This window comes from Myotis myotis, unplaced genomic scaffold (genome assembly GCF_014108235.1).
Source record: "Myotis myotis isolate mMyoMyo1 unplaced genomic scaffold, mMyoMyo1.p scaffold_m19_p_31, whole genome shotgun sequence".
Taxonomy (NCBI): Eukaryota; Metazoa; Chordata; class Mammalia; order Chiroptera; family Vespertilionidae; genus Myotis; species Myotis myotis.
In genome coordinates this window covers 2,220,837-2,247,135 of record NW_023416337.1, presented here as the reverse complement: position 1 = coordinate 2,247,135, position 26,299 = coordinate 2,220,837, and the positions used below count along the sequence as shown (strand labels likewise).

General features: G+C 58.4%; 1 protein-coding gene across 1 annotated transcript in view; it reads left to right on the top strand.

Moving 5' to 3' along the window:
- ROR2 (receptor tyrosine kinase like orphan receptor 2) overlaps positions 1-26,299 on the top strand; it is a 195,027-nt gene that overhangs the window by 132,656 nt on the left and 36,072 nt on the right. Inside the window, exon 2 of the mRNA XM_036302401.1 lies at positions 18,625-18,702. Within this exon, the coding sequence (XP_036158294.1) occupies positions 18,625-18,702 (78 nt within the window). The remainder of the gene's footprint in view (positions 1-18,624; positions 18,703-26,299) is intronic.

The following is a 26,299-nucleotide window of genomic DNA, read 5'->3' as shown; positions in this document are numbered from 1 at the left end:
AGCTTGTGGGGAAAAGGAAGGCATACTCCAACTCTTCATACTCTAAAGACAGTATGGCACATTGACAAAGCCAAACGCTAATATCCAGCCCACAGATGTATTTTTCAAAAGCCAAATTCTAAAAATTTGAGGATGTAACGAAAATGCTAAATTTCCAGCTTTTCTTGAGAAAAAAAATAATTCAACAAATATAGAGCCCAGGTTCTTACACGGTAACTGTTGAGGGTTGAATTTTACCCCTCCCCCAAATATGTTGAATTTGTTTGGTGTTTATGAGCACAACCTTATTTTGAAGTAGAGATTGTTGATGTAATCAAGTTATAATGAGGTAATACTTGATGATGACAGTGGGCATTAATCCAATGACTGCTGTCCCTTTAAGAAGAGGGAAACTTGGACTTAGAGATACAGACACACAAAGAGAAAAACATCATATGAATACACACAGACAGAAGAAGAACACCATTGTAGCAGAGATTGAAGTGATGCATCCACAACCAAAGAACTCCAAAGATTGCTGGCCTGACAGAGGCAAGGAAAGATCCTCCCCTTCAGAAAGAGCATGGCCTTGCCAACACCTTTATTTAGAACTTGTATCTTCCAGAACTGTGATGCTATTGTTTTTAGCCACCCAGTGTGTGGGACTTTGTTATGTAGCCTTCGGTTACTAAAGTAGTACTATTTGTTTTTTAATGCATTCATTTTTTATTTCAAAATGGTTATTTTCTTTAAAACAACTCTCAACAACATCAATTGCTTTTGCTGCTGCTGTGTGGTTGGTGTAGTTGTTAACATTTTGGATATTGACCTCATCTTGACAAAAAAAGAGAAATGTGTAATATCTTCACCTAGATGTTAATATTTTGTGTTGGATAAAAAAAAAAAAAAAAAAAAAAAAAAAAAAAGAAAAAGGAGTCTTCCTGGGGCACACGTGATAATAGGGCTGGATAATTCAAATGAAGCTTTCGAGTAATCTAGTTAATTGAAATAGAGGGAGGCTACTAAAGAAATTTTGTTTTGTTTAAATGTTTTAAATATCCTCTCCCAAAGATATGTTTTCTTTATTGATTTTTAGAGAGAGAGAGGAAGGCTGGGGTTGGGAGGGGAGAGACAGAGAGAGAGAGAGCGAGAGAGAGAGAGAGAGAGAGAGAGAGAGGTAGATAGATATCAGTTGCCTCCCTTAACTTGCGCATGGGAAGTGTGTGTAGGGCTAAGGCTCAGGGTGTGCGTCTGCTGCCAGGGCGGGGCCCCAGCCCTGCAGGAATTGTGGGGCATCTCTGCTTAGAGCCTTGCACTGGGGCAGCAGTGACGGCGGGTGCTTCCCGGCAGGAAGAAGTGCAGGAGCCTCTCGGGGTCACACAGGCATGTTGCCTCCTGCAGAGTCCAAGGGACTGAGCCCCACATGGGCATAGAACAGAAATAGACGTTTATCCAAAGAGGGTGCACAAATGGCCGCCTGCCGGGGCCCTCTTTATTCTCAGTTAGCTTGCATGAGTTTGTTTTTAAATTGTGGTTAAAAACACACGTAAGATTTAGCATCTTGATCACGTCTACATGCATGGGTCAGTAGTGTTAAGTAGACTCACATTGTTCTCCAGAAGTTTTCATTTTGCAAAACTTAAACTCATGCCCAGTAAACAACTCCCCGCCTCCCCTCAGCCGGCACCGCACTCTGTTTCTGTGGATTTGACTACTCTAGGTTCTTCATATGAATCAGATAGTCACATAATGTTTGTCTTTCTGTGACTGGCTTATTTCACTTTGCATAATGTCCTCAAGTTCATCCATGTTGCAGCATGTGCCAGAATTTTTTTAATATATATTTCTATTGATTTCAGAGAGGAAGGGAGAGGAAGAGGGAGATAGAAACATCAACAATGAGAGAGAATCATGGATCGGCTGCCTCCTGCATGCCCTCTACTGGGGATCGCCCTGCCACCTGAGCCTGTGCCCTTGACTGGAATTGAACCTGGGACCTTTCAGCCCGCAGGTCGACGCTCTATCCACTGAGCCAAACCAGCTGGGCCAGAGTTTTTTAAAAGACTGAATAATAGTCCATTGTTTATGTTTACCACATTTTATTAATTCATTCATCCATTGATGAGCATCTGGGTTGCTTCTGCCTTTGGGCTGTTGGTAATGCTGTTGCCGTGAACATGGGTTGTACGCATCGCTCTTCACCCTGTCTTCCCAGCTGCTGGCAGCACACCCACCCGCAGGTCCCAAGGCTCCAGCCTCTGCGTGCTTTCTGTTAATGCACGTGAAATGGGATGTCGTCACGGGTTTGGCTTGCATGTGTCTAACGATCAGTCACCTTTCCATGTGCTTGCTGGCCATTTGTGCACCCTCTTTGGAGAAACATCTCTTTCTGTTATGTGCCCATGTGGGGCTCAGCCCCTTGGACTCTGCAGGAGGGAACATGCCTGTGTGACCCCGCGAGGCTCCTGCACCTCTTCCTGGAGTCAAGGCCTGGTGCTTCCTCGGGGCCAGGAAACCTCCCATTCCTCCCCTCTCCTGGCGCCTGGTGCTCACGCCGGCTGGATTTAGTTCATTCCCCGTGGGCAGAGGGGGCGCTGGCGCTATGTAATGCCAGTTCCGCGAGGCTTCCCTCCGCCCGGCTCTTCTCCCCTCTTTCTTTGCCGAGTGAGCCCTGCAGGTGTCGGTGGGCAGAGGACGACGTGCAGCCCTGACGTCCTGGGCCGCTGGAAGGCATTTCTTCTGCCCACAGTGGAGACTCAGCAGGGGCCTCACACCAAACTGCCTGCCCGGCCCCGATGGGCGGGCACCTTCCACAGCAGGAGAGGTTTCTCGTGACCAGGCAGAGGCCCTGGTGACGCCGACAGCCTTCGCCCCGCTCACCCCGACCTGAAAGGGTGCCCTGGGCGTGGCCCGCCCGCCGGCAGCACCGTGTTCCTGGTGAGGGATGCAGAGCCCCCGGCCTTGCCCCACAGTCGGAACCTGTACCTCACGAGCCGCTTCGGTGTGTGTGCCCGTTGCAGGGTGAGAGGTGGTCCGGACACTGCCTCCGAGTGGACGTGGGTGCTCCTGGCCGCTGGCCAGAGAATGGACACTGAGGTTTGCACAGAACCATCCACAGCGCTCTGAAGCAGCTTTTTTGGAATTGCCGAAAACTCGAAATAGCGCAAATGTCCTTCAGTGAATGGATAGTAAACAAACGGTTTATTCATTCATACCGTGGAGCACTGTTTTGCACAAAGAGAGGAATGAAATATTTCTACGGGCACCGAACTGGACGACTTTCAGAGGCGGAGAGAAAGGAGCCGGTGCCAGAGTGAAGCAGGGAGGAGAGCGTCCTCTGCCCTCCTGGCTCTGTGCGGGGGCCGGGCCTCCGACCGGCGGAAGGCGGCTGCCGAGGAGAGAGGCAAACAGGTCTTGTTCGTGTGGACGTTTCATGTACATAAAGCCTTTACACAAATAAGTGAAAACCCAGAGACGTGGCCAGGCGTGGGCCTCAGAGACCCTAGAGGCAAAGGGATCGCCCTTTGGAGAAGGGATGAGACAAAGGAAAGGGGTGGGCCCGGGCCAGGAGAGTGAGAAAGTGGCAGGGTCACCGTGAGGACTCCTGGGGGCCAGGTCGTCTGTGTGACACGGTGTGGCTCCCTTCCTCTACAGAGAGGGCGCCTCACACGGGAAAGTCCTGCTGGTGGCTGCTGCATCCCTCCCTGTTCATTCTGTGGGATCCCATGCTTCTCCAGGAGACACAGCTACAGTGGTGGAGGGAGGGGGGCCAGAGAGGGCGAGAGAGCATAGAAGAGGTGTTTGAGTGAAACCATTCTGTATATTGACTGTGGCTTGGTGACATGAATCTATTCATGTGTTAAAACATGATCTGTAGAGTAAAAGACAAAAGTCGGTGAAAATGCAAACAAAACCAGAGACCCAGGCTTGAATGAGTAATTGTGTGCACTTACCACTTCGCTTGTGTGGGACTGACTCCGCAGGGTACAGTCCCTAGAGGTGGACTGTTGGTCACACTGTGTGCCTTGGAGGATGCGGGTGGTTGTCCTGTGTGGCGTTTGGCAGGGCCCCGCTGAGCCACCGCCTGCGTGCACAGCCGTCCCGTCCCTCCTCGCCTGGCCTGGCTCGTGTGGTCAGCCTGGTGGGGGGTGGTGTCTGCTGGGAGAACCAGCTCAGTTTTAATGCTGGTAACCTTCGCGTTGCGGGCTGCCCATGGGCCTGAGACACACAGTGGGCCCTTGTGCGGGAACGGCGGCCACGGCCCAGGCTCATCTGCTTCACCTTCAATTAAACTGAAGGACCCTGCTTTCCGCCACCATCAGGGCGGGTCTGCTCAGTCCCTGCGCTCGCCATTCAGGACGGGGTGCCCACCTCGCCTACGTGTGCACTGCGAGGTGGCTCTGGGCTTTGGGACGGATCTCAGCAGCCCTGGACTCGAGTTCCCTGGTAAACCCGCTCGGGACATTCTTGGTCCTTCTTTCTCACGCTCCCTCCAGACAGGCCCGGGGTCTCAGTGCACAGGGAGCTGAGGAAAAGGGCCGGCCCACGACCCTCAGAGCCGTCACCTGCACCAGACGAGGCCCCCTCGGTGCCTTTTGCAGTTAAGGAGACAGCAGTCACGATGCCTTCTCTTCTGGCGAGGCTGGCAGGTGCAGGGTAGGGCGTGGCGGGCGTCCGGTGGCTGTAAAGGTGGGGCTTCTTCAGCTCACCTTTGGGGACCCCATGTCTGGGTCTGAAATTGGGAGAAGGATGAGCAAGGAGTCAGTGTCTGGACAAGAGCATATGTGAATTTCATTTCACCTCTCAGGCTCGCTGACTCAAAACGAGGGACACGCCGGAAAATGGAAGGACCAGAGGCCACGGTTTCTTAACCCCGCAGTGTAGATGCGAGGGCCTGAGGGTTCCTGGTGGGACATTGAAGGGTCTCGCAGCGGCCCTGCCCTCCATCCGCCAGACGCCGGGTGCCCCACCCACTCAGACCCTCAGGACAGGCCCAGGCACTGCACACGCCTCCTGGGACAGCGTCCTCCCTCCCCATCGCGAACGCCTGAGCGAAGGCAAGATGCCCTGGGAGGCTGGAAAGAGAACGGAACAGGAAACAGAAGAGAATCCCTTGCAGCTCCCTCAGCCCCACATACAGATGCCCAGATGAAAGGGGAAACTACAAAATTAGAGTGCGAGAGGGGAGGGGGGAGAGAGAAATTGATCCTTTGGCTTCCTTGTTCTTTGAAGTGTCGTGACAGGCGGGTCTCCGGACAGGTTTTGCTCATGGAAAGTGCCTGCGGATGAGCCGGCAGGGTTCTCCCTGGCTGGCGGCCTCTCTCTCCTGCCGGCTCGCTCGTCCGAAGGCCCCGGCCCCACTCAGATACGCGGGGAGAAATGGCAGGTTTTCTCTGAGTGCTGTGTCGGAGAGGGTTTGAGGGAAGAGGCATCTCGCTACATTGTCATGGAGAGGACAGAGACCCTGGGGACGTCAGCCCCTCCCTGGGCAGGGACGTGGGTGCCATTGTTACCTCCATTAGGGCACGTTTTCCTCCCAGTCCCCAGGATGGGGATCGCGGAAGGCCTGAAGCCTCAAGGATGGCTTTGCGGGACCCCTGGGTCAGGGGAGCACGTGTGTGTGTATTTTCTGAGCTCCCTTGTGCGCATACATTTTGTGTGCTTTTGTGGTAATGACGAGAGAGGGTCCCAGGCGCCACTGTGTATTAGGGCGGATGCTGTGAAAACCAGGCTGGGCCACTCCTGCGGCCCCGGGGAAAGGCGGGCGGCTGTGTGACCACCGTGACATCGCTCCGTGATGGATTAGTTTAGGGCTTCTGGCTGTGAAATAAAAAAGCCTCAAAGAAAAGCCTCCAAACAATCATGGTTTATGCGTTTAAGAGTCTCAATTGGGTAAAACAATGTATTGAAAATGTTGTTTTTTTACAGGGACACAGGAAATAAGTAGTGTCTGGTGATGTGATTGCTAACTTAATTCTAATAACTTCTTTGCTTTGAAAGGAGACAGTATGGAGTTTCCTCAGAAAGTAAAAAATGGAACTGCCTTATAACCCAGGGATTCCACTTCTGGGACTATATCTGAAGAAACCTGAAACACTAATTCGAAAGCATTTATGCACCCCTATGTTCACTGTGATGTTACTTACAATAGCTAAGATCTGGGAACAGCCTGAGTGCCCATCAGCAGACGAGTAGATAAAAAGCTGTGGTACATCTACACCATGGAATACTATGCAGCTGTAACAAAGCAGGACCTCTTACCCTTTGAGACAGCATGGAGGCACCTGGAGAGTATCATGCTAAGAGAAATAAGCCAGTCAGAGAAAGACAGGTATCACATGATCTCCTCACTCATATGTGGAATCTAATGAACAAAATAAACGGGCGAACAAAATAGACCCAGAGGCATGGAAACATGGAACAGGCTGACAGCTGTCAGAGGGGAGGGCATCGAGGGCTCAGCGAGATGGTGAAGGGATTAAGCACAGAAAAGAACACACAGGCTCCTCCACACAGACAGCAGAGGTGATTACCGAGGGACGGGGCGGGAGGAGCGAGAGGAGGGCGACCGGGGGATAAATGGTGGTGGAAGGAGACTTGGCTTTGAGTGGCGAACGCACAATGGTATGTACACATGATGTTTTGTTGAAACCAGTTATATGGGTATGCTTGAAACCCATATCATTTTATTAACCAGCGTCACCCCATTTTAGTGAATTCAATAAAAATAAAAATAAATAAAAATATATTCCCAACCTTGCTTTTAGGGAGTGGTCCTAAGCCAAAGTCTGGCCTCCCTCTGCGGGAGGCGACAGGCTGGGCTGATCAGGGGGCAGAGCCAGCCAGTGACCGGCCAGTCCCACCCCTGCCGCCACCACCGGTGACCTCCCTCTTCGGGAGGCGATTGGGCGGGCTGATTAGGGGCTGGTGCTGGCTGGTCCTGCCCCCCGCCTCCTCCCAATTGCCCCCCCTCCCCCCATCGCCCCTCTGCTGCTGCTGGTCACCACCACCCCCCATCACCGTCCCCTCCCTCTGCCCACTGGCACGTGCCTTGGCTGGCCTGGCACCACCTGCTCGCCGGCCCCACCCCCCGCCAACCGGTAGTTCTGCAGTCCGGTCGATTTGCATATTACTCTTTTATTGTGTAGGATTAGGCATAACAGAATATTGTAAAAATTAAGTTATGAAATGTTTATTAAAATGTTTCTTACATAACGTTACATTGGCTGGGCCACAAAAATATTTGCTGTGGGCTGCGAGTTTGACATGTTTGGTATGGACTCTGCCTTGAGAACAGACTGAGGGTGGTGAGAGGAGAGGAGTGGGAGAACAGGTGGGAACGGGGAGGAGTGCAGGAGTACAATTGTCCAGTTACAGCATTGGTCACGGGATTGTGATGGACAGCACAGGGAGGAGGGTCAGGGATAGAACCATGCGTGGTGACAGATGGGTACCTGGTGTGTGCAGAGATCGGACCCAGAGTTGTGCTGCGTGGCTGTGGAGCCTTCTGGGTGCGTGCAGAACCCTCTGGTGCGTGCATAGCCTTCTGGCCTTCCCTGGGTGCGTGCAGAGCTGTCTGGGCGCTTGTAGAGCCTTTTGGCCTTTCCTGGGTGTGTGCAGAGCCTTCTGGGTGCGTGTAGAGCCTTCTGGGTGCGTGCATAGCCTTCTGGGTGCGTGCAGAGCCTTCTGGGTGCGTGCATAGCCTTCTGGGTGTGTGCATAGCCTTCTGTGTGTGTGCGAGCCTTCTGGGTGTGTGCAGAGCCTTCTGTGTGTGTGCAGAGCCTTCTGTGTGTGTGCGAGCCTTCTGTGTGTGTGCGAGCCTTCTGTGTGTGTGCATAGCCTTCTGTGTGTGTGCAGAGCCTTCTGGGTGTGTGCATAGCCTTCTGGGTGTGTGCGAGCCTTCTGGGTGTGTGCAGAGCCTTCTGTGTGTGTGCATAGCCTTCTGTGTGTGTGCAGAGCCTTCTGTGTGTGTGCGAGCCTTCTGGGTGTGTGCGAGCCTTCTGGGTGTGTGCGAGCCTTCTGGGTGTGTGCGAGCCTTCTGGGTGCGTGCATAGCCTTCTGTGTGTGTGCAAGCCTTCTGTGTGTGTGCGAGCCTTCTGTGTGCGTGCATAGCCTTCTGTGTGTGTGCGAGCCTTCTGGGTGTGTGCGAGCCTTCTGGGTGTGTGCGAGCCTTCTGGGTGTGTGCGAGCCTTCTGTGTGTGTGCAGAGCCTTCTGTGTGTGTGAGAGCCTTCTGGGTGCGTGCGAGCCTTCTGGGTGCATGCGAGCCTTCTGTGTGTGTGCATAGCCTTCTGTGTGTGTGCATAGCCTTCTGGGTGCGTGCATAGCCTTCTGTGTGTGTGCGAGCCTTCTGTGTGTGTGCGAGCCTTCTGTGTGCGTGCATAGCCTTCTGTGTGTGTGCGAGCCTTCTGTGTGTGTGCGAGCCTTCTGGGTGTGTGCAGAGCCTTCTGGGTGCGTGCGAGCCTTCTGGGTGCGTGCGAGCCTTCTGGGTGCGTGCGAGCCTTCTGTGTGTGTGCATAGCCTTCTGGGTGCGTGCATAGCCTTCTGGGTGCGTGCATAGCCTTCTGTGTGTGTGCGAGCCTTCTGTGTGTGTGTGAGCCTTCTGGGTGTGTGCATAGCCTTCTGTGTGTGTGCGAGCCTTCTGGGTGCGTGCATAGCCTTGGGTGGATGATGTTTTCGTTTGTTCTGTGGCTCTAGTTCATTCTCCGAAGTCGGAAGTGGTGGGCTTCCGTCGTCTCGTCTGTGCTGCTGTTGTGTTAGGGGGAGCAGGTCCCCTGGGCCTCTGCCAGCAATGTGCCCTGCACTGGGCAGCTTGCTCCTGGACCCCTGTGTGGCACAGGGTGGGCACTGAGCGGGATGCAGGCGGGGACCCCGCCGTGAAGTGTGCAGCACAGGAGCGTGACCGGCCAGGGCCCCTGGCCCCTGTGGGTCTGCCTGGGGCCGGCTGGTAGTGTGTGGGAAAGATTTCACAACAGGAGTCCAGGTGACCATGCGGGAACGTTTATTAAAGCTGGGACAGTAAAACAAGAAAGGGCTTAGCATAGAGGCAGCAACAGGAGAGCCAGGCCGGGCTGCCGTGCCCATTGCTCCCCAGGTTGCAAGCCTCGTGGGGTCCCTTAGGGTTTAGGAGGTGCCTGCCTGTGGGGGAAGGTGGGGGAAGGAATTTCGGGAGCTGCTCCTAGAGGAGACAAATGCTCAGGGTCCTTTGTCTCACAGGGGAGCCTTAGGGGAGGTGTCAGGGGAGGGTTCCAGCAGAATATTCGACAGCCTTCCAGGTGGGCTCCTCCAGGGCCGTGGTCCCCCTGATGGGTCAGTGCCAGGGCCGGGTTGTCAGTCATCGCAGCTGGTCCTGGTGTCGCCCACCTGGTTTTGCTGCTTTTCTGGGCCTGGAGCTGAAGTACAACTGAAGCCCAGATGTTATCTGTGGGGCGGGGACCCGTGTATCTGTGTAAATTGCTTCAGTGTGTTCAGCTCTCTGCCTCCGTTTCCCTGTTCCACCCGTCCTGGCTCACTGGCCTGTCTCAGGGGCATTCGTTCATTCCTTCATTCACCAAACTGGCCAAACTACCAGGTGCCGCAGGTGCTGGGGATAGAACAGTGAAGGACACAGACCTGCTCCCAGGAAGGGGAGACAGAACAACAAACAAGTCATTGGCTGGGCTGTGCACTGTGTGAGGGAGGAAGTCGGGGCGGCCTTGCTCATGAGGGAGTGTTACTGGGGAGAGGGAAGCAGGAGACGTGCGGTCAGCTGCGAGCGGGGGCATCGCCAGGCCAGGCCGGCAGCCCCTCTCCGTCCTGGCCGGCTCCCCAGAGGTCAGCAGGCCGGGCTGCGGCTTCAGATGTCTGCTGCTTTGGAGTCTGATGTTAGGGGGGCAAACAGCACAGGCGCTTTGAGTCTGGTTCTCTCTGCCTTTGGACTCACCCCTGCGGTCCATCCCAGCGACAGTGTTTGAAGCCCTCTCGGGGGTTCACTGGCGGCTGCCTGGCGGAGCCCGGACCCCGGCGCATCGTGGAGTAGAGCACAGGGCGGGCTGGATGTGGGGGTGAGGGTGAGGAAAGGTGCAGCCAGGGAGGCCGCCCGTGGGGCTGCTGTGGGGGGCCAGGTGCCCCCGTGAGGGGCATGGGCTGTGTCTGCCAGATGCACAAGCAGGGACGTGAGCAGGTCCTCGGATCTGAGTGATCCGCTGGACGGCCCGTGTGGGAGTGGTGGCCATTTGGCTGTGCCATTTGAAGCCTGGCCATCACGGGTGCAGGTACAGAAACCAGGGGAACGCTTTGCAAGCCCAGCTCCGGGCTCATAAGCATTCCTGAGGCCGGGGCTGCGGAGACACTCCAGGGAGACTCACGGCATGGGCCCTGAGTGAAGGGTGGGGAGGCGATGTGCGTAAAAGGAGAGCGCTGTGCAGTGCTGACAGCGTCATGACCAAAAATGGCCCGGCCGACGGCTCCCACCCGTCCCGGCTCCCAGGCCTGCCGTGCTGCTCCCCAGGGGTGCGGGGCATGGGGGGGCCGGGCGACAGGGCTGCAGGTGCTGTGAGAAAGGCGTGCTGGCCTGGAGGGCGGGCCTGACCCGGTGCCATCGCTGCTGCTGGCCGCCTTGGGCAGGTGGGGCTGGAGGACAGCAGTGCCCGTGATGCCTGTTTGTGGGCAGCCGTGGGGCCATCCTCAGGAGGAGGGGTGGGTGCTGGAGTCCTGAGCAGGGTGCTGGCGGCGCCTCTGCCAGGTCCAAATCCTGCCTGTTCTTTCCCACCGAGGCTTCCTGTTCTCTGTCAGTCTAACCACCTGGTGCAAAAGTTGCTTTCACATCAGCATTCATTATAAAGAAGCTCTGAGATAATAGCCCTGCCCGTCACGGCTGGACTGTGCCTCCCAAAATAGACCTGTGAGGTCTCGCCCCCAGGGCCTCCTGTGGGGCCTTATTTGGAGAGATCTCCACAGAGTGATCAGCGCCGAGTCACGGGCCTCCTCCAGCTGGCTGGTGTCCTTATAAGAAGAGGTTAGACACAGGCACCGGAGGCCAGGCCACGTGGGACACGGGAGGCCTCCCCACGATCTCGCGCAGCCTGGACCTGCCGCCTCAGCGCCCAGGCCGCGGCCTGTGGCTGTCGCAGCCGCAGACTCGCACAGAAACTCCTTTCAAAGAGCAGACACACCTTTGCTTAGAGTCGCCATTTACCCCCAATTGTTTCCGTGACGCCAAGGCCATCACTGCCGACAAATCCGATTTCAAACACGCCCAGGGGGCCCCGCGGGCTGATGGCGCCGTAGACCTTGGCGCCCCACCCCTCCGGCCACAGCGCTGAGCTTTACAACTCTTCCCTTAAGCAGATAAAAGGAACTTCACGTTACCGCGGGGCAGTGCGGTTTAAATCTTCTTCTAAAAGGGCTGGAAAAGATGTCCTTTCCTTCTTACCGTTAACGAAAAGCCTTCCGGAGGCCCAAGGCCAGGGGGAGTGACTGATGCTCGGGGGTCTCCGCGCACCCACGGGCCTGGAGCACTCACACAGCATCTTGCTGGCTCTTTTCCTGCGGTTTTTTGGGCGCGTCCGCGAAAGCAGCCCAGAGCGTGAGTCACTCGTGAGGGGCTGGGCCTCGCCTTCCCAGCCACCTGTGTGTGGGGGTGCCCCTCCGCTCTGCAGGGTCCTGCCACAGCTGCAGGGGGTGTCTGCTGGCAAAGGGGGGTGTGGGCAGCCTCGCTCTCCCTCCCACCAAGTATCGCAGTGGCCCTGAGGCTGGGCCTTCGCTGGGTGGAGGCTGAGGAGAGGGAGGGAGGTGTGAAGGCAGCACTGGGGGCACTCAGGCCTGAGCACGGGCTCTTTTGTGGGTTTGGTCATTTCGCTGCAGATGTGGAATCTGAGCGCAGGGGAACTTGGTGAGCGACAGGCCTCCCTGGGTCCCCAGGGTGTCGGACTTCACTGCGTTTCCAGAGCAGAGTAGCCAGCCCTTCGAGGACTGCGGGACCAGGGGCCAACATTTCCTCTACTCAGGGTTAGAAATCCTATATAATCCTATGTAATAAAAGGCTCATATGCAAAGAGGCTAAACCTCGGAGCAACTGAACACCTGGTCGCCATGACTTGTGCTGACCACCAGGGGGCGTGTGGGGAACATGGCAGGCGTCGGCCACAGTGGGATGGTGGAGCAGGTGAGCCGGGGTGCCAGACCAAGGCGGGGTGTGTCTGTTGGTCGCTGTCATTGGGCAAGCCTCTGGTGGTTACTGAAAATTCTTTGCTCCCGCGTGTGTCTCTGTCCCACCCGTATCGCAGTCCCACCTGGCGCTCGTACCTGCTGCCAGTGCCGGCCCTGCTTGCACCCACTGCTGGCACTGGAGCCGCAGCTCACATCCACTATCGGTGCCTGGCGCCAGCACCAATCGCCCCTCAGGGCTTCTCCACCTCCCCCTGCTCCTGAGGGGAGATTGGGGCCGACCTGCTCCTGGCACCGACCCCAGTCGCTCTGTGCCTTCAGTGTGTGGGAGCGGGCTGCAGCCAGACAGGAGACTGGGGCCTCTGGCAGGAGGGGTGGGGTGGGGGTGCGTAGGATGGGCTGAGACCCGCCACTGTGCCTACCACAGCCTCGAGGCCCACAGTGCCTTTCTAGGTGCATGAATTCGTGCACTGGGCCCCTAGTAATGAAATAAAGTAGTTACAGACTGTTAAGACTACTACCGATTAGGTCCTGGCAGCTCACCTTGGAGGCTGTGTGGTTTCTTAGCTGGCAATTGAGACACATGGCGTAGTGTTCTCATAAGCACGTTCCCAGAAAACCATCCGTCTCCGCACCGCTGACACACTTTCTCTGGCCCCGTTCCCAGGCCGATGGCCTCACGTGGAGGGCTTTGCTGTGCTCCTTCCAGCGGTCAGGCCCCCCCAGCACTGCCTCTCCAGCGCTGCTGGTTTTGATTTGACTGTCGCTCAGCCCAGTGCTTGCTCTGAAGCCTGCAACCGTTTCCCGTGGGGTGTTTCCCGTGGGATGGGGGCGTTTCCCGTGTGGTGTTTCCCGTGGGATGGGGCGTTTCCCGTGGGGCATTGCCCATGGGGTGGGGCGTTGCCCGTGGGGTGGGGTGCTGCCAGAGGTCCCCCTGCCTCCGGCTGCCGTCTGCTCCTGCCCTGACACTGCTGTTCTCTCCCGTCCTGAAATTCCACCTTTAGAAGGACAGACTCATGCGGGAGCCAGGCGATGGGGAATAGGAAACCCTCACTAACGCAAAGGAGACTGCTTTGAAGCTGTTCAAGTCTGCCAGGGACGCATCTCAGTAAGTCCCAGGTGTCCAGGTTCGGATCAACAAGGAGAGATTAGTGGATGAAAGGTCTGTGTTCAGACTAAAACGTTTTAAAGAGAAACAGTCAAAGCCACCATGGACTCACACCCGAGGCGTGGGCTGGGCTTCGCCAGTCCACTCTGCTCCCCAGTGTCTCTGCCCTCCGGGAGCCGGTGTTTTCCTGCCGGGGAGCCTGGAGGCTGCCCTTTGCAGAGAGGTTCACCTCACTGGCCCGCAGTCAGGCCCATTAGAGGCGCTGCCGGGAGCCAGGGGCCGGAGGAGTGGCTTGGGGCCAGTCTGCCGATTGGCGCGTCCTGGGGCCTGTGCGGAGCTGGCTCCCCGGGGCTCCTCTCCGCAGGTGCTCTGGAGCCACCCCTGCTCGCCCCCAGGACAGGACCGTGGCAGGTGCTGCCACGGAGACGCCCTCAGTCCCTGGTTGAGAGCTGACAGCCCCGCCACGACGGCCAGCGTCCATTCAGCTCGAAACCCAGCTCTCAGGGGCCTAGTTTCCTGTCCGCGACGGCACGTGGGAGGGTCCCCAGGTGCGGTCCGGAGTCTGCTGTGCCCGCGCAGCGTCCACTCTGGCGGGGCCGGGCCGCCTCCATGGCTGTGGGGGGAGGAGGGGGTGTGATGGGGGTGTGGGGACGGGCTCTTCCCGGCAGCGTGTCTCTGCCCGTGACCCTCAGTCAGGGCTGGCGCCGAGTGATGGGTGTGTAACTCCTCTCAGCGAGCTGACTTAGACTCGTGTTAGCCTCACAGGAAGTGGCGAGCACACAGGGGATGCCCGCACCCCTGCCATGCGTGTCCCCTGGCCTTAGACCCATGTGAGTCGGTCGCCGATGGGCCTCTTCACTGAGGTCCACGCTGTTTCCTTAGACCTGACCCGTCCTTTCTGTCCCAGGACACAGCGCTGCCACGTGGTGGCGAGGCGCCTGGGGTCACTCACATGGATTCCACTGGACCTCAGCTTTGCCTTGTCTCCCTGTGGGTTCACGGTGGAACCCACCCGTCCCGGAGAGAAAAGGCAGGCGCGTGTCGCGGACGGCACCTGCCACAGATGGCAGGAGCACGCCTTTCAGGCTTTACCAACATGAAGGGCATGTGGTCTGCTCCCAGTCGTGTCCTGTCTTCAGGAGCGGAGTTTGGTCCCAGGAGGTGGACACGGTCTCCTCAGACTCCTCCCTCTAGGTGTCCCTACATCCAGTCTGCCCTGGGGCTCAGGACAGCACCGGCTGGACCAGAGCACTCAGGCCCAGCCCTGGCCCCAGCCCGGCTCAGCCAGGTGCAGTGCTTGCTCGCAGGCCTTGGGGAGAAGAAGGCGGGAGAGGCCCTCGGCCAGCCCAGGGCGGGCCGAGGAATGTGTAGTTGGGGAGAAAGCGGGTGACACCGGCCCCAGTGCTGCTGCGACCCTTCCCTAACCCTCCACGTCCCAAGTCCAGGCCCCCCACCCCCCAGGTTCTCTCTCCCACGCCCTTCAGCATCTCATTCTTCCTCCACACCCTGTGCCTCCGGGCAGCCGCACCTGCTGCGGGGACACGAGCAGGTTTCCTTTGCCCACTCAGGAGAGCCTGCTTCTCGCTAGACTTCATTTTATATTATTTGCTGCTAATACCAACATGAAATTTTAAAATCTAATAATAAAGTTGATGTTTGCTCAAAAGGCTCCATGGTTTCATCTACATTAAATGTCCACGGCAGATACGTCTGTAGAGATAGAAAGCAGGTCAGCTGTTGCAGGCCTGCGGGAGGTGGGGATGGGTTCGAGGCTTCTTTTGAGGGCGATGGAACATTCCAGAGCCACATAGCGGAGGAGGTTGCACAGCCTTGTGGGTATACTAGCAGCCACTGGTTATGGACTTCAAAATGGCGAGTTTTATGGTATATGAATTATGTCATTTAACATTTGATGCTTGTTCATTGCAGAGATGTTTTAAGAATAAAGTAAGAGAAGGGGTTTAAATCACCTCTATAATTTTCCAGATAACTGATAGTGGCGTTTGATGATGTGGCAGTTTCTGCTGTTGTCTTGTGTTTATTTTGCCTTTGGGTTTTGTTCCTACCCTTTCTGCTCGGACCAGGAGCAGCCTGCTGGGATCTGCGGGGTCCTGGCCTCCCTTGTCTTGTCCCCAGGCCCACCGGACGTTCTGCTCCCAGCTTTCAGGAGGCGCATGTCTTTTTAAAATTATTATTATTAATGTATTTTTATTGGTTTCAGAGAGGAAGGGAGAGGGAGAGAGAGAAACATCAATGATGAGAGAGAATCATTGCTTGGCTGCCTCTTGCATGGCCCCCACTGGGAATCGAGCCTGCAACCCAGGCATGTGCTCTGACCGGGAATCAAACTATGACCTCCTGGTTCATAGGTCGGCTCTACCACTGAGCCACGCTGGCCGGGCAGGAGCCGCGTGTCTTGAATGAGGGCAGCCATTTTGTGTCTAAATTTTATAGAGTAAGAGAATGACACTTAAATTTCAGAATATAAGTGGTGTCCTCATTTCTCAGTTAGGAGCAAGAGCAGGGCCTGGTTTTGTGGAAACGTCCCTGGGATGGGACATCCTGAATTTATTCACATGCTTGACGTGCAGAGGAAGTGCACTGGGCCTCATCCTTGCGCTTGCACACCTAGGTCCCAGCTTGGGGAATGCGGGCACGGGCACTGGAATCAGCCTCGTGGGCTATTTGAAACTTTATCTGCTTTTCCAAGAATATAGAGGACATCGTTTTACTCAGATACCCACCCCACCCTACCCAGGATGATGCTCGGGGCTCAAAGAAACAGAAAATCCAACATCTGTACTGAGTAGCACAACCTATTCGAAGAGAATCTTCACATTCCTGATGCCTGGGGGACTGCACGCCCGGGTGGGGGTGGGGTGACACCTGGCTCCTCGCACAGGAGTGTGGTTGTCCCGCCCCAACTCCGTGCATGAAGGCATACGTACGCTTCCAACCGCACGCTGCCCGGGAGGCCGGGGATCTTTTCCACGTGGAATTGGCTAATGGTGCTTATTTTTCTTCCGGGTGTATATTTATTCCACTGTTTCACACCATTTGTCAATTTCTAAGCAGTTAATAATTTTTATGCCTCTTTCAGATGTGTGTATATAGTACAAGTGTGTTTGATTTCCTGCGGTCTCTCTACATTTAAACAGTGCTGAGTGATGGCATGTGTGACATGCCCACCTAAAACTCCAAACCCAAACTGAAGCCTTCCGTTCTTTAGCAAAACCCGTGGACGGCCTTGCATTGCACAGGGCTCCTGCCTCTGCCCTGTGGCAGCGGCTTCTGTCCAGGCTCCCAGCGGGGCCGTTGGCCTCCCGAGGAGGTGCCCCTGCGTTTGCAGCACCGGCAGACCGGGAGCCCGGTGGCCTTGCCACAGGGAGCCGTGCTGTGTGGGCGGTTTCAGAGACTAAAGATGTCCCTTCCGAATGGCGAGTCGGGATCGTTTGGTGAAAGGTGGCCTGGGAGAGTGGCGTCCGGCATGTGGCCAGGTTGGACTGGCAGTAGTAGTGACAAGGAACTCCGCAAAGGGACGTGAAAGCCATGTGTCCCTGCGGCTGCGGGGAGCCGAGTGGCAGAGGCGCAGCAGGCCTGTGGCCGCGGCTTCTGCGCGGCTTCTCCTGCGGGCGCCCTGTGACTGCGGAGCCTGCAGGGTGCGCGGTCGGCCTGACCCCTGCGCCCTGCAGTGAAGGGCAGCCACGCTGGTGGAGCTGAGCCGCTGATTGGAAGAACTTGCTGCCTGATTCCGTCGAAAACCACGTGTGCTTCCTTTTCCACCTCGGCGCTTCGAGCCGGTCTCGTCGTAAGAGGGGTGTGAAACGTCTGGGGTATCTGTTAGCGCTGTTTCTCTTGTAGGAGAGACAAGTGGGATGACCTAATATTGAATTATAAACTTCTTCGGTACACTTTAAAAATTGTGATAAGTGCACATAACATAAAATTTACCATTTTAACCATTTTTTAAAAGAATTGATTTGAGCCCAGCCAGTGTGGCCCAGTGGTTGAGCGTTGACCTATGAACCAGAAGGTCATGGTTCTATTCCCGGTCAGGGAACATGCCTGGCTTGCGGGCTCGATCTCCAGTAGGGGGTGTGCAGGAGGCAGCCGATCCATGTTTCTCTCTCATGGTTAATGTTTCTCTCTCTCCCACTCCCTTCCTCTCTGAAATCAACAAAAAAAATTAAACTCTTGGCTTGAGAGGGAAAAACATCGATGAGAGAGAGAAACATCGGTCGGCCACCTCCCACCTTCCACCCGTGCCCAGACTGGGGATCGAGCCCTCTGCGATGACACTCCACCCAACCGAGTCTCGCACTCCAGCGCCCATTGTCACCATGTTGAAGTGTACAGTTCAGTGGCATTAAGTACGTTCACACTATTGTGCAACCATCACCATCATCCATTTCTGCAGCCTTTCATCTTGCAAAACAAACTGCCCATTACCCACGAGCCCCTCGCCTCCCCACCGCTCACCCGCCCTTCCACTTCCTTCTGTGTGAGCTCGACTTCTTCAGATTCCTCGTAGAAGCGAAACCCTGTTTGTCCTTTTGACCTGGCTTACCCCCAGCACCGTGTCCTGGGTGCGCCATGTGGTGGCAGGGGCCAGCATGGCCTTCCTTTCTGAGCTGCAGGGTAGTCCCCGGTGTGTGTGTCCGCGTCTTCCGCAGGCCTGGTGCATAAACCTAATCCCTCCAGGAGCTCTTCTGTCAGAATCACCCCTGACTTCACACCCTCCCACCCCCCAGGGTGGGGGACCAGTCAAAGCCCACTCCCAGGCAAAAGTCTAAAAGTAGAAGCAGAAGAGAAAGGGACTGGGTTGGAATAAAGGGTAGGGTCTATGGGCGCCCACCTGGCTTCTAGGGTGCCATGCACACCTGACCACCTTTCCTCCGTCGTCCTGCTGCGTTCCCAGCGGAGCAGACCAGCTCTGCTTTCGCCCGCCCTGTCTGTGAGTGGGGTGGGTGCTGCCTCTCTCACAGGCTCTGGGGTGGGGGTAAAGGTTGCAGTAACGATGAGCACTCCTGTCCTCCCCCTTGTGGGCAGATCTGTCCTTGGCTGCTGGCTGCAGATGCGCCTGGGGGCCAGGAGGGGTGAGCTGGTGAAGAAACGCCTCAGTTCTGACTGTTCAGAACTGCCAGGGCCTGGGTCTGGGGGCAACCTGCTGACTCTGGCCCCCGTGATTGACTTCCCGCCTCCCACGGTGCCCTGTCTGCTTGGATCAGGGAAAGGCCCACGTCTCCGGTTGCATCCAATCCGACCCCACAGAAGCCCCCTGGCAGTGCCCCTGCCTCTCCCTCCAGGCGCTCTGTACCCGGGGGCAGTTTTGCGGGAGCAGGACGATCTGTCGGGAAGGCGCGTTCACCCTGTGCTGTGCTCTCTTGTGCAGGGGATTCGGAGGCGCCTGACCCACACGACCCTTCCGGCCAACTGGATGGACACGGCAGCCCTGTTCCAACGCCGAAAGGTAACCTGGGAAGTGCTCCTGTATGCAGGCCTGGGCGGTGCTTCCAGAGTGGTGCCATCTTTACTCAAGGCTTGCTGCCGGGGTGGCACTGCCCATGGGGGGCGTGGTGGCACACTACCTCCCTAGCTTTCTCCGTACACTGCACTGTGGGGAGGTGGGGGCTGGTGAGGTAACGGCAGGGTTAGGCAGGTGACCACTGCAGGGAGGGCCGTAGGGCAGGTGGACTCCTGGCTTGGCCACGGCGTCTCCTGCTGACAGGTGGCCGTCCATCTCCTGGGGTTACTCTCGATGTGACTGTCCAGAGTGGAGGGGGTCTCCGCCGGGCACCGCTCCTCTCCCCGGGGTCAGCCGGGGCCTGGTCTCCCGGGGCCAGCCGGGGCCTCTCCTCCCCGGGGGGCCAGCCGGGGCCTCGTCTCCCCCAGGCCAGCCGGGGCCTCCTCTCCCCGGGGCCTCCTCTCCCCGGGGCCTCCTCTCCCCGGGGCCAGCCGGGGCCTCCTCTCCCCGGGCCAGCCGGGGCCTGGTCTCCCCGGGGCCAGCTGGGGCCTCCTCTCCCCGGGGTCAGCCGGGACCCGGTCTCCCCGGGGTCAGCCGGGGCCTCCTCTCCCCTGGGCCAGCCGGGGCCTGGTCTCCCCGGGGCCAGCCGGGGCCTGGTCTCCCCGGGGTCAGCCGGGGCCTGGTCTCCCCGGGGTCAGCCTGGGCCGGAGCTGCGCTTTGTCTTGTTGGTCCTTTGTCTTGTGGATGCTGCCTTCCCTGAGGTGTCGGCCTCCCTCTCACCTGGCGCCCTCTGTAGGCATCTGAGACTTAGAGTCAGCAGAATGTACTTCCTGCGACTTTTCTTCTTCACCCTCAGTCACCATATCACCTCCGATCACGGCCTCCGTCGGCGCGGCTGCCATAACCAAACCCCGCACGCGTGGCTCAGCCAAGGGGAAGGGTCCTCACAGTTCCGGAGGCTGAAAGTCCTGCAGAGGGCCGTGTCCCTCTTCCTGTGAGGACACGAGGCCCACGGGCCCCGCCCTCAGGACCTCGTCTAATGTGGTCACTCCCCAAAGGCCCACCTCCGGCATTTGAATTTGGGGACACCTGTAGTTTACAACAGTTACTGTCAGAACAGCCCCTTTCTTTCTGCCTGGCCTTGTGGCTTGAAGCCCAGAATCCATCATAGCTTCAGAGCCCCCTCACTGAGGGTCTGTGCCCCCGTAGGGCCTGTGCCTGAGGCTGGTCGTCTGGGGAGTGAGCAGCGGTGGCTGTCCCAGCCAGGGGTCCGGAGGGTGCCTCTGCTACAAGGGCTGCGGGTGTCGGTCCCCAGGATGCTGCGCCCCCTTCCCCCGGGGTGCCTGGGTGAGCGCATCGTTCGCTTAGAGGTCAGTTGTGTAAGTTGAGGGTGGCTGAGGCTCCGTGATGAGGTTCCCTGTGATGCAGCGAGTGTCCTCAGGACGGGAGTGGCCCCCTCCTGACCCCTCCCAGTCGTCTCGGGGTCATCGTGACCTGGCTCGCTCGCTGGAAGGCGGCCCGGCTGCCTGTGGGAGGCGTCTGTCAGGGCAGAGACGTGTCCCCAGGGGGCCGAGGCCGCGCTCGGGGGCCTGTGTGGGCGCTGGCCTCAGGAAGGGCTCTTCGGAAGAGAGGTCATTCTTGGGGCTTGGGTTCTGGAGCTGTTTCTCAGAGGCTGACGAAGCCGCAGGCCAGGTCAGACAGCCCTCGCCCTCGCCCGTCTGCTGACCGCCCGTCTGTGCTGGGCCCTGTGCGGCCCAGCTTCTCGTGATGGAGGCACGGGTGGGCTCTGCCTGGGGGCGGGGCTGGGAGCTGGCGTCCTGGGAAACTGTCAAGCCTGCAATTAGGGGTTGTGGGGAGGAGCCCAGGGAGGGATGAGGTTGCTGAGTGGAAGGAGATGGGGGGCATCTTGGCGTGGGGACAGAGGTTGACTGAGGTGACATTTGCTAAGAGATGATGGGAGGGGTGTGTCCGAGGCCAGTGCTGGGCCCTGCCAGGTCTGAGGCCACGAGGTCTCAGTGCCCCGGGCAGCTGAGTGAGGTGGGGTCATGGGCTGGGTGGACTGAGGCCCAGGGTCCCTGCACGGCCCACCAGCCACGCACGCAAATTAATGAGGCGAAGAGCCCAGCTCCTCGGTCCTACCTGCTGCATTTTAAGAGCCCAGTGGCCCCGTGTGGCTGAGGTGATGGTGATGGCAGCCCAGACCCGGAACATCCTATCGTCACAGAGAGGTCTGCAGGCAGCTCTGGGAGAGCGAGCGCACACAGCTCCTCAGACGCAGGAGAGAGTTCTGCCCCGCTCTTGCCTCCCGCCTCCCACCCTGTCCCCTCCCATCTCCCCGTGGACGGGTCCTGGTGGGATGCGGCCCCCTCGCCCCGTGGACGGGTCCTGGTGGGATGCGGCCCCCTCGCCCCGTGGACGGGTCCTGGTGGGATGCGGCCGCCTCGCCCCATGGACAGTCCTGGTGGGATGTGGCCCCCTCGCCCCGTGGACAGGTCCTGGAGGGATGTGGCCCCTTTGCCCCATGGACAGTCCTGGTGGGATGCGGCCCCCTCGCCCCGTGGACGGGTCCTGGCAGGATGTGGGCCTCCCTCACCCCGTGGACGGGTCCTGGTGGGATGTGGGCCCCCTTCGCCCCGTGGAAGGGTCCTAGTGGGATGCGGCCCCCTCGCCCCGTGGACGGGTCCTAGTGGGATGCGGCCCCCTCGCCCCGTGGACGGGTCCTGTGGTATGTGGGGCCCCTCGCCCCGTGGACGGGTCCTGTGGGATGTGGCCCCCTTGCCCCGTGGACGGGTCCTAGTGGGATGTGGCCCCCTCGCCCCGTGGACGGGTCCTAGTGGGATGCGGCCCCCTCACCCTGTGGAAGGGTCCTGGCGGGATGTGCGGGCCTGGTTTACACTCTGAAGCTGCAGGCGGCTCTGGAGGAAGTGGTGGGGAAGAGGAGGAGCAGGCAGGAGAGAGTGGACAGGCGTCGGTGAAGGGCTAAAATCCCTCTAGTCATTCTGTAGCCTCTCCCATCCCCTCGGGAGAGCATGCTGCCCCCAGAGCGTGGGCCTGCCTGTGCGCTGGGCTGGGGCAGGGGCAGGGCCAGGGAGGAGCCAGGAGTGGGTGGGAGTACCGCCGGCCACCGCTATCTCTTAGCCGGAGAGGCACAGCTGGATGGAGGAGCACGCTGACGGGTGTACATCCTCACCTGCCCTCAGCTGCAAGCATCGCTCATCAGAGCCGAGCTCAGGCGGCCCCTGGCCACTTTAGGAAGCTGAGCCGTGCTGTCCTCTGTCTGGCTGCCCGCATGTGGCCGGGCAGTTCTGCGGGGGCTTCCAGGCAGAGGTTGGGAGCCTGGATGTGCCCACGCACAGAAACAGCAAGCAGAGGCTGTGTGTCCTGGACAGCGCCGCTCGTTATAGCTGATGAGGGGCCACAGGAACCGATGGTAAAATCGGTCTCATTGTACGTTGTCTCGCTTAAAGCCGCAGATGTCATCCTGGACGTTAAGTGAGGACTTCCTGGACCAAAGGAAGCCGCCGGCCTGAGCAGGCCGGCCTGGCCTGGGGGCAGCCTGGGGCAGCGGCGTGTGAGGGCAGCGGTCTGAGCCGGGGTGGCAGGACAGCAGACCTGGACTGGATGGTGGCCTCGCCCTCCTGTTGTGGCCAGGGCACTGCTTGGGCCCCATGTCACCCCGTCATTGGAGGGATGAGAGGGCCCACCCAGGGGGAGCGCTCGCCCAGCATGCAGTGGCTGGACACTGCCATTTGTTGTCATTGCAATGGTGGTCGCTGCCTGTATGTCCATCACTTTCCAGACATGGCTGCCTCAGCAGCCCCAGAGCCCCAGGGGCCCATGCTTTCCTGGGCACCAGTTCTCTGGTTCTTTGGGAGCCTCCTCCTGGGGTCCCGCCTCCCCTGCACCCTCAGTGACAGACTGCAGGCGGTGCCAGGCGCCGACCCCTGCGCTTTCCTGCTGACAGAGCTGCTGGGAGGGTGCTGCCTGACTTAAATCATAGATTAAAGTAATGCCGGCTGAATGGATGGCATGAGCCTCTGCTTCCTCCAGTGCCGTTGCGGGCGGGGCCTATGTGAAGCGCAGGTGGTGACGGTGCCGCCTGCCGAGCAGATCAGGGGCTAGGAGCTGGTGCCCAGCGGAAGGGGCATTTGTGCTCAGATGCACGGGACCAGGATTGAGCCCCTGGTGTGCACGTGCGGTGGGTTCTGAGAGAGACCTGAGCCTACCTCGCAGGGCGCGGGCATGGCAGACGTGCGATGCCAGCTGCGGGGCTGTGCTAACGGGCTGGGCACTTAGCAGCAGTTTTGTTACATTAGATACAGTATTTTATTGTTATTACAAAAGCATGCATTTGGCCTGGAAACCGTTTACTCATTTGTTCCCATGCACATGCTCCCACCCCGCGTTTGGTGGACGCGGCACAGGCGTGCTGGTGGCGGGGGTCGTTGCGGGGTGCTGTCCGCCCGCAGCCTGCACATGCCCGCTCGCTGACCCTCGTGCTGACTGGAGGGAGGGCGCCGTCCCCTGGCGGAGGGCGGCTGCAGCTCCAGGTGACCTCAGGGCATCTGAATGGACAGAGAAAGCAGCGACCGCAGAGGTCACCGTGTTGGCATGGAAACGAAGCCTGTCCTCTGCCTCCTGAGAGCAGGTTCCCCATTCATGTAGGATGTGGATCGATTAGCATACGTGTTGGGTGCATATCTGGTTTATTATGGAAGTTGTGTGTGTGTGTGTGTGTGTTTGTGTGTGTGTGAGAGAGAGAGAGAGAGAGAGAGAGAGAGAGAGGTTGGTATAGATGAAGGTCTCCGTGGCTGATGGGGTAAAACTGAGACCAGCACCCTAACTGCAGACACGGCATTAGTTCTGTGATGGGAACGTGGCCCGGCGGAGCTGGAGCCTGGCCCTGCGCCTCCCAACTGCGTGTCCCCTGCGTGGTGTAGCCGGCAGAGCGTGCAGAGGCCCCAAGCCTCCCCCACCTCCTGGGCCAGGCCTCCCATGGGCTCGGCTCTGGCTGTGCTACTCTGGAGGTGAAGGCCGTTGGTCAAGCGCCCCGACCTGCTCGCTGTGGATTTGCAGGCCCTGGGGCTCTCCGAGGTGGACAGAGGGAATGGCCCTGGGAGAAAGCGTCAACCCACGGGCTGGTTTCAAAGTATGCGCAGCACTGAGGTCGCGGACAGGGCCTGGACGCCGTGTGGGGCCGCACCTGCTGGGCCCACTGCCAGGCCTTCCTCTCCAGCTCATCTTCCCAAGTGCCCCCTCTCCCCCCAGGTAGCTCCTGCTACCAAAGCCGCAGCCAGGAGAGCGCTGTGGCACCTGGCAGCCACTGCGGCCACCGGTACCTGCTGAAGTGATGCCAGGCAGGTGTTCTTCCTTCTCAGCTCGCGGTGCACAGTGCTGCACGGCCTATTCACATTGCTTGTCTCATGGCAGCTACTGGGGGCGGGGCACGATGTCCCTGTCCCTTTGTGAGGCTGTGAGTGTCACCCTGAGCCTGGGGCAGTCTCCTTCCCTGCCTCAGTCCTGCCAGAGCGAAGCCCCACAGACCCAGTGTCCTGAGGCTGGGCGCCCACGCCCAGGGCTGCTCCCCTGTAGCTCCTGGAGGAGCTGCCCGGCCTCTCCTTGTGGCTGGCCACCCCTGCCGCCTGGCTGGGCAGCACCCCTCCCCTCTGTCTTTTGTCACCTGGCCTCTTCTCTGTGTGCCTGGGCCCACGTGTCCTTCCTACAGGACACCAGCTATTGGAGCCGGCCCCATATGACTTCATTTCAACTTCATGGCAACCGCAATGACCCTGTTTCCAACAAGGTCCCGTTCACAGTTCCAGGACCAGAACTGCACCCAGCACACGGCTGGCTCGCCCAGTGCCCTCCCCACGTGCGGTGGGCTCGGCACGTCTCTCCACCTCAGGGCCACGCGGCTCTCCGTTTCTCATCCTCTGATCCCCTTCTTGTCTCACACCCTCTCCTCCTGCCCCTGCTGCTCTCCTTTAAGCAGCGTCCTCTCCTTCATGTGACTGGCCCTGTGCAGACCACCAGACCCACACCCCACGGTGGGTTGACCTGGTCATGCCCAGGGGGAGCAGCTCTGTGGCCTCCTGTGGCTCAGGGTCTCCAGTCACCACCCTTCCACGCAGGTTGTGTGTTTCGTTGCCACCGATTAGAGTAAAACCCGGGGCCCTTGCTTCTCTTCGTAGATGAGGCCTCCGTGCCCCTCAGACCTCACACGTGAGTAACCTGGCCAGCTGGCGAGTGAGTGGGCGGTCAGCGGCGGGTGAAGAGTCAGTGGGCGCTGATCTGCCGGGAGCAGGAGTGGTCCCTGGGCAGGCCTCCGTCCCCCCCCGCCCCGTGTGTCTCTGTCCGGGACTCACCACTGCCTGGGGTGAGTAGCAGTGGCCTGGGGCAGAGGCAGAACTCAGCAGCCGCAGTTCTTACCCGTTCTCTGCTGGGAGGAAGGGACCCTCTGGGGTGATTAAAGGGGGAGACTTCGCTCTCTCCGACCCCATGGAGTGCTGGCCGCACCCATAGAGGCCGGCTCTCAGTCACCAGGCCTGGTTCCTCTGGGCTGCTCGGTCGTGTCTGCAGGTCGGGGTTCCGTGTGCGGAGGTCAGGAACAGGAGGCCGGAGGATTAAAAACCAAGGGAGAAACGCAGGTGGGCTGGGAAGGAACCAGAGGCCCGTGGACAGAATCACAGTCGGCAAAATGAGAAGCGCAGCAGGTGGTGCCCAGCTAAAGACCAAGAAGGGAATGCAGCGTGGGTGACGGGACGAGGAGCCAGGAGGAGGCCCAGCGTGTGTGTAGAGATTTCAACGGGGAATCGGGGAGAGGAGAAGCAGCACTTCCTGAGATGCTGGCAGAGAAGTGTATGCTGTTGACGGAAGGCACAGATCAGACGTGGGGATTGCAGCGACGGCACTGAGGCCCGAGGAGGCTAAAGGGAAGTAAATCGCAGCACACCCTGAAACGGCAGAGAGAAAAGGGAGACATGGAAAGTGGCCCTTACAGAAGGGGGAGGTCAGCGCCCCGCAAGGCAGCGGGAAGTGCGGGAACCAGGACAGCAGCGTGCGGCCGCGGGTGCCTGCCCAGCTGGGCGCTGCTTCAGGGTGAGAGGCCCAGCATTTACACCCACACCGTGTTCCAGCCTCGTGTCCTCGCCCCCCTGCCCCCCCCCCCCCCCCCGCCCCAAGGAGGTGCGGGACCAGAAGAGCCAGGGGCACTGAGGAGGGAGCCAGGCGGTGTTGACAAGGAGAGGACTGGTCACCAGTCAGCGAGTCCCAGTGGCTCTGATAGTGAAAGTCATCAGTAACAATGACCATGGGAAGCAGAAGCTCGAAGCTGTAACAATAGAAAACAGGAAAGAAGAATCAAGAGGCAAAATAAACACATTGAAAGCAAAACTCATCACTTAAAAAACTGATCGATTCACACATAGACGCAAACTATGTTAAAGTTTATGTTGTTTTGTAAAATTCACGTGTTATGTATAATCATAAACAGGATTTAAAAATTAAAAATGAAGAGTAGTCCTGGGTTAACCAAAAGTACTACATTAACATCAGACAAGATAGTCCTTTAGACAAAAGCCTTAACGGTGATATCAGCACCAGA